Source organism: Rhinatrema bivittatum, chromosome 14 (genome assembly GCF_901001135.1).
Source record: "Rhinatrema bivittatum chromosome 14, aRhiBiv1.1, whole genome shotgun sequence".
NCBI classification, from domain to species: Eukaryota; Metazoa; Chordata; class Amphibia; order Gymnophiona; family Rhinatrematidae; genus Rhinatrema; species Rhinatrema bivittatum.
The window spans coordinates 12,826,630-12,842,282 of record NC_042628.1 but is presented as its reverse complement, the minus strand read 5'-3'; the positions used below and the strand labels follow the sequence as shown (position 1 = coordinate 12,842,282).

General features: G+C 47.4%; 1 protein-coding gene across 7 annotated transcripts in view; it reads right to left on the bottom strand.

The window, feature by feature from the left end:
* Nucleotides 1-15,653, bottom strand: part of LOC115075824 (MICAL-like protein 2) — a 57,254-nt gene that overhangs the window by 30,123 nt on the left and 11,478 nt on the right. For 4 of the 7 annotated variants that reach the window (XM_029576626.1, XM_029576629.1, XM_029576627.1 and 1 more), the window contains exons 2-7: nucleotides 13,707-13,755; nucleotides 9,327-9,468; nucleotides 6,266-6,438; nucleotides 4,588-4,718; nucleotides 2,920-3,618; nucleotides 2,410-2,558 (exon numbers count right to left, since the gene is read on the bottom strand). In XM_029576626.1, coding sequence (XP_029432486.1) covers nucleotides 2,410-2,558; nucleotides 2,920-3,618; nucleotides 4,588-4,718; nucleotides 6,266-6,438; nucleotides 9,327-9,468; nucleotides 13,707-13,755 — 1,343 coding nt within the window. The remainder of the gene's footprint in view (nucleotides 1-2,409; nucleotides 2,559-2,919; nucleotides 3,619-4,587; nucleotides 4,719-6,265; nucleotides 6,439-9,326; nucleotides 9,469-13,706; nucleotides 13,756-15,653) is intronic. The other 3 variants (XM_029576630.1, XM_029576631.1, XM_029576633.1) reach the window with 3 other exon arrangements.

Below are 15,653 nucleotides of genomic sequence, written 5' to 3'. Positions count from 1 at the left end.
GGTGCCAGTGGAAGAGCAATGCCGCAGAAATGCCGCGCTGCTAAATGCCAGGCCGACCCCGCAGCCCGGCTCGCACCCCGGCTCGCTGTATTCAGGCTTCTTGCTTTACATACGTAGACGGAGGTTTCACGTGGCGCAGGGCAAATGGAGCGTGCGGCAGCGCCCGGGACGACGACGCCTGGTGCTGCTCGCAGCGGCCCCCCATGTCTTACTGAGCTGCTGCGATTAACGCCCGGACCCACAGCAGGCTGTTCTGGCAGGGCGGGTGCCTCCAGCGAGGCTCGCCCCTCATTTCTGGGTTTTTCTCTCTTTTTTTTTGCTTTTCCTGCGGCCGCGGTTCCAGCAGCCTATGCGTTCCTCTTATTTTTTTTTATTTTGTCCCCGCAACTGTAGACGCAGCCGCAGCTCTATTGCCCTGTATTTTTCTATGGTCCTTTCCCTGCAGCCTCGCTATCTGTGCGTCTGCTCTCCCCTCCCCTCACTACCGCGGCGGTGGAAATGCTTCCATTTGCTTTTCCTCACATGACCCCCCATCTCTCTCTTTCTTCCATGAGGGGCATCCAGCAGACCCCGCTGCTGCCTCACCATGGCTGAAGGCCTCGCTCACCGATTTTTGTCAGGGAGAAAAATAAGCCCACCCACAGCCGATAGCTCTGCCCGAATCCCTCCCGACCACCAATGTAAGAAAATAAAAAGGTTTTTAACATATTCAGAGTACATACGTGCATATGGGTGTATGTGTAAGCGTGTTCAAGGGAGTGCATGTGTGTGTCTGAGCACATACGAGGGAGCATGTGTGTGTCTGAGCACGTACGAGGGAGCATGTGTGTGTCTGAGCACGTACGAGGGAGCATGTGTGTGTAGGTGTCACTGGAGATTTTGTGGCTCAGTTCTGCCAGGCTCCTGGTCACATAATGCACCCATGAAAGGTCAGTTTGGCCTGCTTTTAGGAACTGTTGAAACTCATGCTGCAAGGAAAATGCACAAGGGAGTCAGACAAATACCCTGTGGGCTGGTTTGGAAACAAATTCCCCAGGCTGATATTTTCCTGCAATCCGCCCCTGTTGATCCATGTGACCAGTAACTTTGCTTTTAATAATAGCTTCCGCCATTTTACTTGGCACCAAATGTAAGACTCACCAGCCAATAGTTTCTTGGGTGACCCCCGGAGCCCTTTTTGAAAATTAGCATTACATTGGCTACCCTAAGGTATAGAGGCAGATTTGAGTGATTAAGTAATAGACTGCCAGTCATAGGTCTGCAATTTCATATTTGAGTTCCTTTAAAATTCTGGGAGTGAATACTATCAGGTTCTGGTGATTTTCTACTATTTAGTTTGTCAGTTTGCTCTAGCGCCTCTTCCAGATACACACTCATTTGATTCATCACCTAGAAAGAATGATTCCAGTTTGGGTATCTCCCCAATATCCTCCACAGTAAAGACCAAAGCAAAGAATTCATTTCATGGTTCTGCTATGGCCCTTATCTTCCTTGAGTCCCCCGTCCCCCAATCACCTAATGGCCCAATTAACTCTTGCAGGTTTCTTATTTTTCAAGCTAATAATAAAATCTTTTTCAGGTACATTAAAAAAAACAAGAAAGCTGCAAGGGAGCCAGCTGGGACAATTTTCAAGTAGTCTGTATTTTTTACCCACCTCTGCCCCAGAGTGAATGCACAAGCAGCCAAAGCATCCGTGGGCACTTGTGCTTGCATTTTATGCAGGTAGAATTTTGCTACAAATTTGAAAATGTAATATGTGCACGTATTTTTCCTCACCCAACGGGCATATCTGATGTAATCGCGGCTCAGCGTAACAATGCATGTACTTTTAGCCACTTTGGAGGAGGGGCAATTTTCAGAAGCCACTTTACACGGGTTAATCACTTTTTACCTGCGTAGGCAGCTTTGCAAATTATCTTCGCCGAATAATTAAGAGATATGCAGACAAGAGTGGTACAGCACTATTAAGCAGTAAGATATGAAGCCAAGGAAGAAATCCCTTGGACGGCTTCCCTCTTCCTAGGCTGATCCTCTAATGTGGAAAGAAAACCAGGCCAGTTTGAGGCACTCAGCTCAAGTCCGACTTCTACCCCCAGCAATCATTATCTCACTGACCTAAGGGAATGCCAGTTCCAGTAAACGATGTTTACATATTATGCTTAATAGAGTTTTCTGTGTGTCCGTTTCAGAACGGATTGCTAACTTTGCAAAACTAATGGTATCCTATCACGCTTCAGATAAAGATGAGGCATTGCAATGAAATCCAAGATGCAGGAATGCCACGAGCTGAAAAACAATGTGGCACTGGGAGGAGAATGGATCATGTGCCGGTTCCGAACTGCACATGAAATATCATTAGCAGGTTCCCAACGCTAGCCGGCACTGAAAAATTAAAGATTTTAACTCGCCTTGTGCGGGTTGCTCATCTGCCCTGTCAGCGTCAACACTAGGTCTGTCAGGCCTTCCTGCTGCACCAGTTTGCTTTGCCGCTTCATCAGGTTTGTGAGATTCCATTTTCGGACTGTTTGTTCGTAAATGGGATACAGAGGGGGTGAACCTGTAATCTCAAACAGAAAAGTCCAATAAGATGAAAGGCTGAGTACAACCCAAACTCCTTAATACGCAAGGTCATAGACTCCTACCTGATTAACATGCATATTTCAGGGCCCTCTCAGAGACAGACAGACTAAAAGAAGTCTTGAAAAACTAGAGGGAAAGATCTTCAAGAAACAGGAAAGAAGGCTTGAGTCTAAATTGTTGGATCTATTCCATTCCCCACCTCCCCCATGACTTTGGAATATCTTCGTAAACCCAAGCAGGCGCATGTCAATTAGATGTGCATTCGTTTCATATTACATGCTTGTATAGGAAATGTATGAAACGAATGTACATCCCTAGTCATTGGCACAATCGCCTACCTGCTGGCGCCACTGGAGCGAGTTTCACCGGGGCTGTTTGATGAAGAGGAAGACACTGGAAGGGCAGTCAGTAGAAAATTCCGTGCTCTCTCCTTCTCGCTGGTGCCGGCGGCCATGCCAGAGCTGTGACTGCCGGTGAAAACTTTGCTGGACATCACAGAATGCGGGGTTTTGAACTGCTCCCTGCCCGACGGTACCGGCGCATGGTCGACCGATGATGCAGGACTGCTGGGGGACTGGAAAAACTTCTCTCGCGCTGCTTGGGTTTTTGCCGCAGAGGATGTCCAGGGTTTGGCAACCGTGTCGCCGTCGTTCTGAGCCACTTTCTGCCCCACAGGAGGTGGCCAACCATGAGCAGAGGCATTGAAGGAACTGGAGGTGCTGGTGGCACTGGAGCTTTTGTCTCGCTGGTAGCTTTTCACAAGTTCCTCTGTAGGTTTCTTAGATTCCAAATTATTTTGGTGTAATACTGAGTTCACCGTACCTGTGTCAACGGACCTTGTACCATTCAGGTGAGCGGAGTTTGAAGGACTAGATGTAGGACTGCTTTCGCTAACAGTGGTCTTGTTGGATCTGGTACTGGTGGTTCCAGAACCTGGGATGCTGGCTTTGTATTGGTGACTACTACAGATAAAGGTGCCAGACTTTGCGCCAGCTGAATAGGTACCGGGCAGAAGAGTGCCAGAGCATTCCATACACCTAAACAAAATTAGAATATGAAATTAAATAGCTACGGTTCCATACACCCACCAGTAGCTGTAAGCACAAAAGCTATCCCCCAAGATCAATGAGGTGTGTCCATGCACAATTAGCGGGAAAGTTGTTCACTGAACTACCTAGCCACTAGAAGACAACAATAATAATTGCTTAAGAACATAAGAACATGGGTCAGACCAAGGGTCCATCAAGCCCAGCATCCTGCTTCCAACAGTGGCCAATCCAAGTCATAAGAACCTGGCAAGTACCCAAAAACTAAGTCTATTCCATGTTCCATGCTTATTCATATTCCACTTTTTGTGACACCTCAAAGCAGATTACATGCAGGGGTTTGCCTATTTATTGTGGAAGGAGGCTTCAGCTAGCAGCTGAAGCTTTGAACAACAGGCCAGAACTTCTGATATTCACATTCAGTTCTCTTCTACCACTGACTGCCTATGTATATCCTCGGGCCAAATCATTCGCCTTTTTTGTGCATCGATTTACCCAGACAGACCACAGTAAATATAATTTGCTTCTCCCTGACCCCCCTGTGGAACATATGTGGTGCAAGAAACATTCACCTAGGCCATCTGACCCAGAGGCATTCAGGTCTCTAACGCACCAACCTGCCTTGTGTGTTGGAATCCTGAGTCCTTGAAAGAATAAAAATGTTATACAAATCTAAAAATTCTTACCATATCTGACAACTGCACAGTGTGTGCTGAACACCGCTTTTGCCGAACACTTGCAAGGCTGGATGGAAGACGACGCAACAAAAAAAAAACACACACACACACCACTACTGCATGTAGTTCTGTGCTGCCCGGGCTCGTCGGGGACTGCTGACGGGAGTCAGCTGCAGAGCCGACACAACAGGCCGTGAGGAAGGAAAAGCATTTTCCTCCGCTCCACCGTTTTGGCAGTGCCTGGGCCTACAGCCAGCCTGTGATGCTCCACCCCAGCAATTACCTGAAGCAGCTCCTGTGGTAGAGCCTCCCTTCCACCAGGAGCCTCTGTACCAGGTGAACATGTTTCTTGCAGACAGCGCAGCTGCTACTGCTCGTGCCAACCGTGTCATTTTTCTCCATCAGGACTTTGTTCTGAAAACAAAAAAAAAAACCTTACGATCCCATGCCGCAATTCACTCAGTTGTGACCAGGCCACAGACATAGGTACAACATTGTATACTCATATGCAGCAAACAGAAAGAAACACCGTTCCTTACCAAGGCTGTGCAGAGCAAAAACGTTGTGTCTATTTGCAAACTGTACATGCTATTTCCCCAATATCTAACACTAAAATGAAAACAAAAAACAAACAAGTAAGACCCTGGGGGTCATCAGAGACCCCTGTCCCACCCCACCCCATCCCTGGAGGTGGTCAAAGTTCTCCAGGCAGGTAAATACTTGGGGAAGTCTCCCATTCACATGGCCCACCCCCAACCCCTCCCTTTCGTTTAAAAAAATAGCACCCCCAGCTGCCAGGCCCCTCCTGAACCCCCCCCCCCAGACTTACCAGAATTACCCTGGGGGTCTAGCGGAGGCCCAGGAGCAACTCCTCCACTCCCAGGCCCAGTGGCCACCATGTTCCAAAATGGCGCCGGCCCTTTGACCCCATCATGTGACAGGGACTGCTGTTGCCATTGGGTAGTCTCTGTCACGTGACAGGGTCAAAGGGCCGGCGCCATTTTGGAACATGGTGGCCGCAGGGTCCAGGAGCATAGGGGTCATTTCTGGGCCCCCACGAGACCACCAGGGTGATTTTGGTAAGTCCGGGGAGATTATTTTTTTAAATTAAAAGAAAGGGTTAGGTGTTGGAGCAGGCCACATAAATGTGAGGTTTTTCTCAAACAAAAACTTAGATTGTAAGCCCTCTGGGGATAGAGAAATACAGTACCTGAATGTAAACCGATGTGATATCTCAGATCGAATGTTGGTATATAAAAATAATAAATAATAATAATAACCACCTTTCTGGGGGAAATTCAACCGCCTCCAGGAGCTCGGGGGTGGGAGGGAAGGAGCAGGAGGTTTCCAGAGAACCCCAGGTTACAAGATTTGTTGGGGATACATTTGTTCATTGTTTGCAAAAAAACAAACACAGTTTCATGGGATTTTTCCTATTGTTTTGTTTTAAAAAATGACAGACAGTATCCATTACATTGTCTTTGTCGTTTCAAACGAATTACCATCCAGTACCCTCCAAAATGCACTAAAATAACCCACAGAATAGTTATCGTAGAGAACCTGGAATGCCTTGCTCATCGTGACTTGAGCTTATTCCAACTTCTTCCTCCCCCTGGAAGAGTTCTCCTACCATCTTTTGTGGCAGGGGGGGGAGATGAAGGGCCTGCTTGAAGAACAGAGAACCACAACGACGTGGCTTGGACTCTGTTCCCCCATCTGCAGTAACCAACAATGCTGAAGAAGTCGGTCTCCAGCTGATCAAGTAGATAACAAGCAGATTCACTGGCCCTGCCCTCCCAGTCAACCACTGCCCAGGAAAAGGCCTCAGCTAGCAAGGAAGTGACTGGAACTATCCCCCCCCCCCCCCCGGATGCTTTAAACCTTTCCGAGGGAACCGAACTTCTTTGGCCAATTCACAGCTACATTCCCATAAGGGGTGCCCCAGAGTCGCAGCTTCTTACAGCTCTCACAGGAGAATTTTCAGTCACCATCGGGCTTGTCTTGACAGTAGGCGGATGATGGACTGCGGATGGCCCGAGACCCGTTGTCGTCTTGTTTTCTGAAACGGCCTTTTTCCCCACCGGCTGATCTGCAGGTTCTGAAGGCGGCCTCTTGATCCCAGCAATGCCTCCAACTGGAAGATAAAGCACAGTATTACTTTAGTAACCATCCACAAGGGAGCTTATATTTTAGATATGAAATAGAGTCACCAAGACATTAGCTTCTCTGATTTGCCTGGAAACGGATCTGGGTGTGGGGCAGAATTATAGTTTGGATTAAGGTGACAAAAAAGGTACTTTTTTTTTTTTTTTTTTTTTTTTTTTAAAGAGAGAGGGCAAGAAGAAGAATTTCAGAAACTACATGGGAAATATTAGGACCCAGCCGGGTCCTTTCTCTCAGTTCCCCTCAGAGGGGAACTGAGAGAAAGCCAGGCAAACTGAGGTAAATGTTCCAGAAATTCAAATGAGCCATGCAGGCAACCTTTGTAAATCATAAATAATTCCTTCATGACTTCCCCATTTAAGTGACATTCGAGAGAGGCATAATGAAGGAAATCTAGATCTAGGGGCCAGATGGAACTCAGTAACTTATGTGGCCCACCTCCACTACCATTCTGCCTTGCTAAGTTGGGCAGGGGTTTTCTCAGGTACCTCTAACCCCATTTTTATTATAATGGACTAATAAAGAGTATTGACCATGCTGTGCAGCGCCCACAGCTTTTAGCCTAGACCAGGGGTAGGCAACTCTAGACCTTGAATGCCACAAACAGAGCAGGTTTTCAGGATAAGCCACAATGAGTATGCATGAGATAAAAGTTTGCATGCCCTGCATCCACTGTACGAAACACTCTCTCATACACATTCCTTGTGGGTATCCTGAAAACTCAAGGACCAGTGTTCCCTGCCCCTGGCACAGAACGATGGTCTTCCTCCAGGAATAAATGTGTTTTAAGGGTTATCCTGCAGATTCTAGGCTCCGAAACGAGTGCAGGCAGGAAAGGGGAGGGGATTAAACAGGGAATGAAGCCAAAATTGTAACTATGTCCCTGGAATATATCCAGAAACCGTGCTCACTTTGTACAAGGAAACTCAACGGTTCATGTCACACTGCACAATAATCAGCAACTAAAGTCTATTTCTCTTGCTCTCTTGACCTGCTTTTTCCTCTCTTCCCCTTTTTTCTGCCAGCTCGGTTGGAATCGGGGCTGGGATTCTGGTATTGCGAGCTGGGGATTTCTCCCCCCTATTTTATTAGACCAGCCTGATCACTACAGCAGTGACCCTAAGGCGGAGAGCCTCGGACCAGGGCTCCTTTCAGAAACAAGTATCATGGGCTCTAAATCTGGCCGTCAGGTGTCACCTCTAACAATGGCTCCCTCCCCTCTCAGGGGCAGTGAGTGCTGCCTCTGCAGCACCCCCAATCCCAGTTAACGCAAGGAATCAAAATGGGGCCTTTCCACAACACTGAGCCATCGGCCATTAGTAAATGTTTACTTTCATGGGTTGGGGAGGGAGGAGATCTTTAGTACTATTTTTTGTTCTTACTGGGGCTTCTCTGACCTGTTCAATTGGTTCCCTTTACAAACTACCCTTAAGCACATAATCTTTGTGTTACCTGCCACTTATTGCCACAGGAAGCCTTCCTTCCCTTTCTACGTAGGACGACTCCAGGGATGAGGGTGGATGACTGCCACGAAGCACAGAAAATGCTGTTTCCGTCATGTCATTCACCCAGATTACATTAGTTTGCACGGCAATTTATCTAAATGATTTAGTTCCCCTTCGAAGGGTTTGTTTAAAAGAGAAGCTTCTTTCCAGACTGGAATAGGCCCAAGCCCCTGAGGGCTTCCAAACAGGACTCTGTCCCCAGTACACTGGGTGGGGGGAGGGGGGGGTGTCACATAGCCAGGTAGCAGCAGGAAAAGCACCAGAGGTTTCCGGAGAGGGAAGAGTTCCTGCCAAAACACGTGTTTTTAAAGTGACTCGGAAAATAACACAAGGAAAGGGGAGGGTGGGAAGGAATCCTGTGACCAAGCAAGGAAAATCAAAAAACGAGAGGCGAGGAGAGAATGAGACAAATGTGGTTCGAGAGCAGAACGGGAAGTGAGAAAATAAATCAGCACCGGCCATCGCTGACTTAAGCCTGAAGAAATCCGTGCGCCGCAGTTGGCACAGCTGAGCCCCGTGAATTTTAAATCCCGTGCAGAGCGCAGGCAGGCCCGAGCTGCCAGCTGAGCTCCCTTCACCCCGCTTCGCGGAGCAGAGTCCACCTTCTACCATGCGGCATCACCGCTTTTGCCCTCTTTCTCTGGCTGTGGTGCCTTACGTTGCAGTCTTGGAAACAATAAGGAACGCGTCACAAACTAAAGCAGGAATAGGAGGTCAGAGGTCAGCCTGCCTGGAATTTGGAGGGGAGGGATGGGGGAAATGGTATGCGCTGTCAGTGGAGGGCCAAGTTATTTACAGAGCTCTGTGGTTTTGGAAGAAACTCACGCACCTCATGTGAGAAAACACAACTGGAAGCCTGCCGGGTGGCTTTTCCAGAGTGGATGTGAATTTGTCCAGTCCCTTAGGGAGGGTGAGGAGGAGGAGGAGGAGGAAACAGCAGCACGAGATGGAGGAGGAAGTCCTGACAAAGACTGCATAACAGAACAGCCTCATTGCTTTGGGGACTATATTTTCGCCCTTGCCACATAAGAGAGGGAAGGTCGTGCTTGTGGGAATGGATAGAAGGGAACAGGACCAAGAAAACACAGTAAAGTAGATGAAGCCAATCCAAGTTAGTGTCTGGGGCTCAGGGGAAACTGCAGAGATATCTGCCAGACAAGACAGAAGCAGAGAAAATCAGATACATTACTCAGCAGGGAAGCATCCATGGCGTGGGCGAAAGTTGCTGAGGGCCATTAGCGCTCGGGAGAGACGGAGGGAACCTCTCGCTCGGAAAGTGCATTGGCGGATGTTTCTGCATGAATCTGGAGCAAAGAAGATCCTCCCGAGGAGAGTACTTAATAAGAATACTCACTAGGCGAGCGCCCATGGAAGTAATTGTAGTACTGGGACACGTAGGTTAGGATGCTGAGTCTGTCCGGTATTTTCAGGTTCACCATATCTTCTGCATCCAGCAGAGCGGGAATCCCCAGCTGCTCCTCGGCAACGTGGAACGCCTACAAGAAGACAAAAAAAAGGAGGAGAAGAGAGCTGCTCCCACCATGGCCGCAAGCATATGAGAAGAAAGAAGAGAAAGGGTTAAGAAGGGAGTCCTGTCCTGCTAAAGCCAGAAAGAGTCAAGCAATACTAACCCCACAGCAAGCAATCCCCAGGGTCCCGCTCATGAATGGGAAAGGCCAAAAAAGAAAGACAAAGTCAACTGCAAAGAGAGGTGACAAAATCCTATTTGCCTAAGTCCAGAGCTACACAGAGGTCATGGTGCAGTTGCCCACTTGAAGAGGGCACAGAAACTAGGGGGGGGGGTGTTTTACATATTCCGTCACTATCCAGATAGCAAGATGAGTTGGATAAACTTATCTGGCTAACTTTGGAGGCATATTCAATAGTGCATCCCCACTACTGAGCATAGCAGGCTATCTGACTAACTTTAGGACAGCTCTTTGGCGTGACCAGACTTAGGCGGATAAGTTATCTGGCTAATGTAACTCCTCCCCCCGGAATGCCCCTAAGCCATCCAAGCTAAATGCCTCTGAATGCGGACCTCCTAGCCTTTATATTACCGACCAGGGCCAGCGGATCATGCAGAGTGAGGATCACGGAGAAAAGTGGTGAAGAAAATCAAGGGCGGAGGGGACGAGACGCCGGCTGTTTATTCATTTCAGTTCAACGCGTAGGTTTTAAGCAGTGTTTAGAGCAGAAGGCTGGGGCAGAGTTTCTCCTCAAGCTGCTTCCCTGTGCCACCGGGTAAATGGCAGATGAGCGTGGGATGCAGGAAAGTTTGGCCAAAAAAAAAAAAAAAAGGCCCCTTCTGTCACTTATCCAGTGGTCAAGCGGATTTCCAAGAAATGTTTCGCCCACTGGCAGAGAACAGCAAAGGAGCGCAGAGGGAAGGGAAAGAACAAATCTCACCGAGAACTCAGCAGAAGAATGAAGTCTTTCAGAGAGAAGGCCATTTCTTTTTTTTTTTTTTTCCGGACAAAACGCAACCTTGTCTAGACAAACCATTTGACAACTGAGACCCTTTTGTAGCAAGCTAATGTAGAAAGGACAGCGTGGGAAGGGGAGGCAGAGGGTGGAGAGAAAGAGAGAGCCAGGAGAAGAAGGAGAAGTAGGAGAAGGCTTAGAGACGGACCCGGCCCCGCCCACCTGCAATGGAACCGCGTGGCCCGACAAGCCTGGCTAATGAATTCAGGAGGGAGGCCTCCTTCTTGCCCTCGGCATTTTCACACTGACCCCCATGTCACATAACACCAGGAGGTCCATATTCAGAAGCATAAAATGAATAATTGGGAACTTATCCGGCGAACCTTAGGATAGCTGAATATATTCAGCAGCGGAGCGGCGCTGTTTGAATATGCAGATATGTTTATCCGGCTAACCTGCCAAGCTCACAGAGGCTGAATACAGACCCCCCCCACGGGTGCAAGCCCTGTGGGGAGGGAATTCTTACCCTGGACCATGAATTGGGAAACCTCATCCGTTTCTCAAAACAGAAAGGACATAACTAAGAGAGCCAGGGGAGGGAGATGATGCACAGACAGAAAGGGCATAACTAAACAGAAACAGCGAAAGCGAATCCTCACCAACAGAACCATCTCAGCTGCCCTAACTGTAAGAAAAGTGTTTATAGTACATTATTTTCTTTGCTGCCGTTGCTTATCTTTGCTACGTCTGGGTATTCTTCTGCATTGCTTTCTGGAGCATAACTTGGCATTGATAATAAAGCACTGCTTATCCTGGCACCCACAGTTTTGCTGACTCAAAGTGTGAGTGTAGCCAGAAGGGTTTTAATGTAGCAGATCCTGCAGGATATTTGGCCTTGTGTCCTGGAGTGGCAGATCTCACCAGCGGATACTGGCCCTTAGTGTCCTTACCATACCCTCATGTAGAGTGAACCTGTAACTTCCATCTCACCTCCCAACCTCCTCAGAACTCCAATATGTTTACCAGTCTCCTGTTTTTGAATTAAAATAGTCCTTCCACAAATCGGCTAATAAAAGCATTCCAAAATCATTTTAAAAGTTCTACTTTCAACTCTGCTGTTGGACTTTTTGTACTCCCCCCTCCCCCAGAAATAACCCTTTTCCAAACCAGTGGAGGCTTTTACACAGGAAGGAGAATAAAGTATCCACTATGCCTTCTGCAATATCCAGCTCAGTGCATTCATTTGCCGCCTACTGATGCGAGCCTGGAGTGAGATTCTGCAGGCCATGGACCCATTCCAAGCAGCAGGAGGTCCACCATGGTCCAGTGCCAGCACTTCCACTATAATCTGAGCTGAACAGCTGCAAATTCAGGGTAGAGCAGGAGAAAATGTTCACTTTTCCAGAGACAGTATCTGAATTATTTTCCGAGAGAGAAGGTGGGTGGTCCAGCTCTCTGCCCTTATTAGCAACTGACCCCCCCCCCCCCCCCACCTCAGGCAGAAGAGGCCAAGTTCTGAAAATAAGGGAATTTCAGAGAACGGCCACAAACGCATCAGGTCTTACATTCTCAGTGCAAAAGCTAGTCTGGGAAAACAGACTGTTCAACACAGCCACATCAGTCCTAATGAAAAAAAACTGCAAAATGCACGTTTTATTCCTCCACATTCAGAGCCTGGGGGGGAATTGCAATCTTCTATCCCTTCTGTTCTGGATAATCCTTTCCTCTTTTCACTGTGTTCATATCTCCCTTTTCTGCGCCTCTGTCCTCACTGGGGACACAAGAGCACCAAGTCCTGCCCATGTCGCAATTATTAAAGATACTGAAGCACCGAGAGCAACAGTGCTTAGACTTTAAGGCTCTAACAGTACCAGTACAAACTACTGTGTCAGGACTGTGTGGAGTTCCTAATTATTTAATGCAATCATGCTTTCTAAACTAAAAATTGCTAGGAGGGTCAAGAAACCCTATTTCTGCACTGCTAAAACTAGATCAACCGCCACATCCTTGAGAGCTTTCTAGCATTCTATATTACAAGGGTTATTGCTTTCCCGTTTAACTAGCTCCATCGTTGTCCTGAACGGCTGAAGCGTTTCTGCTCCAAGTTCTTTTAAACTTCTAAACTCAGACTTATGTATATCCTCCACCATGGCAGATCGTTCTTTCCTCGAAATGGATAAGAGCAAGGAGAAGTCAAAGTCTTACCTAAAGGAGGATACTCCTGTAAGGGGCCCAATGGATAGTTTTGTTGTGGCGGGGAATACTTAGAGGATGCTGTGTACCGGAGCTGGGGAGGTGGCCTAGTTTCATGCCATCAGTACAGAGCAGACGCTCAACAAGGAGCAGCTGGTGAAGGTTCCTAAAACATTTTCAGCGGGGTAGAATTGAATGCTGGAACTCCCCAGGACCTGATGGCTATATCAAGTTCACCACTGCAGGCTTGCAACGAGCAGCAACTTAACCAACAGGAAATGACAGCAGTGCCTATGAATACAATGGTTATTACCATGCAGGGAGCAAACACCCCTGTGGGACAAAAATCAAATCCCACGCCGGCCAAAACCTGGGAATTATTATGGAGAGGCTGAAGGATGCTGTGACAACAAGGTGGAAGGAATGGGGAAGTCTTCTCAACTTGGAAAGTGATTTACAGAGCAAGATCTTACTACAGGGATCGCACAAAGGGCCGATGCATTGGAGAGAAGGATGGTGACTACCAAAGCTACCTGAGGCAGTGGTAAGAAATAATTCACTTTACAAAGAAAGCTGGAGAATATTTAGCTGCATAACAAGCCCATATTCAAACAAAGCATATGCAAGCGTCTTGCCACTTAGGTAATTCTACTGCAAAGGCTTCCTTTATTAGCCGGGGCCTAGCATGCATTCACTGCTTGAGAAATCATTTGTATTTACTGACATTTGACCTTCTCCCTGTGATAATTGCTCAGAATATTTCTATGAATGAATTCAATCATTTCATTCATTTTGACCTTGACTTAACCTCCTTTCTGGTAGACATAATCTGAATTATGTTCTTTAGGGGCTTCCTTAGTTCCTCTGTTCTTCTTTTGATTAATTAGTTGGGGGGGGGGTTTCCTGCAAATAGTCCATTTGTGCAAAGAAGTTATTTTTATGTTTTGCAAATTGAAATATATAGTGAAAAAATAATAAGTTAAAATAACTAGTTTCTACCAGAAGACAACCAAAACCTGCTAGAGATAAGGAGCCCCCAACAGGATGAATCCAATGCCCCCCCAAACTCTCCCCAATCTTAATCCATCAAAGCAGGTAAATCTCCTGGAACACTTACCAGGTAGTTGTTGTCATAAATATTTTCTTTACAGAGGGAGTTGAAGTTTCTGAAAAACAGAAAATACAAGAAGGCATTCATTTGTACGAACTTGCACATCTTTTCATCGGCTCCCCATCGCCTCACTTCTCCCTCTCCTTCCTCATTCCCTAAAGCCACAGCTCAGAGTCTCACCTCCTACCGCCCCCCCAATCCTTTGGGGATGGCAAACCTTACAGTTTTCTTGCCTTTTCATGTGGTTTTAAGGGTTGGGTTTTGTGCCTTGCACACAGCTTTAAACGAAGCTCTAAATATATAAAGAAATGGGATTGTTCTAGAGTCTGCTGAGAGGACAGGAAAGCCCTTCTGCACCTTGTGGAACATAAGTGCAAAGTATGAACCAGGAAGATACTTGAAAAGTTCAAATAAGGCTGAGAAGCAGCCATAAAACTGCAGTAGACTGAATCCGTTTACGCAGAGCTCTGTCCAACGCGGTTCTCCTTAGGGACATGTGTTAATAAGATTATGTTGAATAAACTCTAGGGGACAGGCAGACTGGAGGGGAGCAAGGTCTATTCTAGTGGGGAACCTTAAGAGCCAAAAGCAGCCCTTCATCTATAATCCTTCAGAAGGAAGGATACAACTAAGAACTTTCCCCAAAGAGGATGCAAATATGTGCAGTTAAATGCAGCAACAGTTACTAAGGCATCAGGAAATACAGGAGGGGTTAAAGGGGTTATGGATGGCTGCCAAGTTAAATTAAAAAAAAAAAAAAATTGTGTACTGCAAGTTCTAATCCTGCAAAACATCCGGGACTTCTCAGCCTAAACGTAGTAACAGAGTATTGATGGCAGAAAAAGACTAAAGGTCCATCCAGTCTGCCCAGCAATTTTCTCATGGTAATAACTGCCGCTCCGTGCAGGTTACCCCCATATTTCTATTAAGGGTAGTGACTGCCGCTCCGTGCAGGTTACCCCCATGTTTCTATTAAGGGTAGTGACTGCCGCTCCGTGCAGGTTACCCCCAAGCTTTATATATTAACAAAGCAACATTTTTACTGGATGATGAGCAGGGGCGGATTGCCCTATCGGGGGATCGGGCATCCCCGGTGGGCCAGTCGCTCTAGTCACATGGTCTGCCGAGCGCGGCTGTGACAGAGCCATGCTCGGCAGACCATGGGCCGGTCATCAGTGGAAATCCGCCCCCGATGATGATGAGCCTTCTCGAAAATTCAGACAGTGCTGCTTGATATGCTTTCTTTGCTTTTGAACTTTGCTGTAGAAACAGTCCTGTGCTTTTTCCCCTTAAGTTAGCAAATCGGTACCCCACACCATAAAAGTCAGGGCCCATGTTGGTTGTCCTCTGAATCTCTCCCCCCCCCCCCCCCCATGCTGTCGAAGTGGGGAGCAGTTGTGTCACAAGCATCAAGGCTTATTGATTAAGGGTAGTAACCCCCATGCATATTGTTAAAGGAAGTAATCACCACCAAGCACCCTTTCCTTCATTATCCTCAAGCCTTTAGGGATCCACAGTGTTTATCCCATGCCCTTTTGAAATTGTTTACTGTTTTTGTCCTCACCACCTCCTCTGGAAGGGCGTTCCAGGCGTCCACCACCCTCTCCGTTGAGGAATATTTCCTGACGTTGGTTCTGAGTCTTCCCCCCTGGAGTTTCATTTCATGACCCCTAGTTCTACTGATTTCTTTCCAACAGAAAAGTTTCAAAGAAACCTTTTAGGTGTCTGAAGGTCCGTATCATATCTCCCCTGCGCCTCCTCTCTTCCAGGGTGACATATTCAGATCCTTCAGCCTTCCGATAAGGACCCCCCCACACCATTTAGGTTGCCCTTCTCTGGATTGCCTCCATCCTGTCTCTATCATCTTTGAGATACGGGCTCCAGAACTGAATGTAATACTCCAGGTGAGACCTCACCAAGGGCCTGCCCAATCTCTGCCGTCTCTTGATTTGG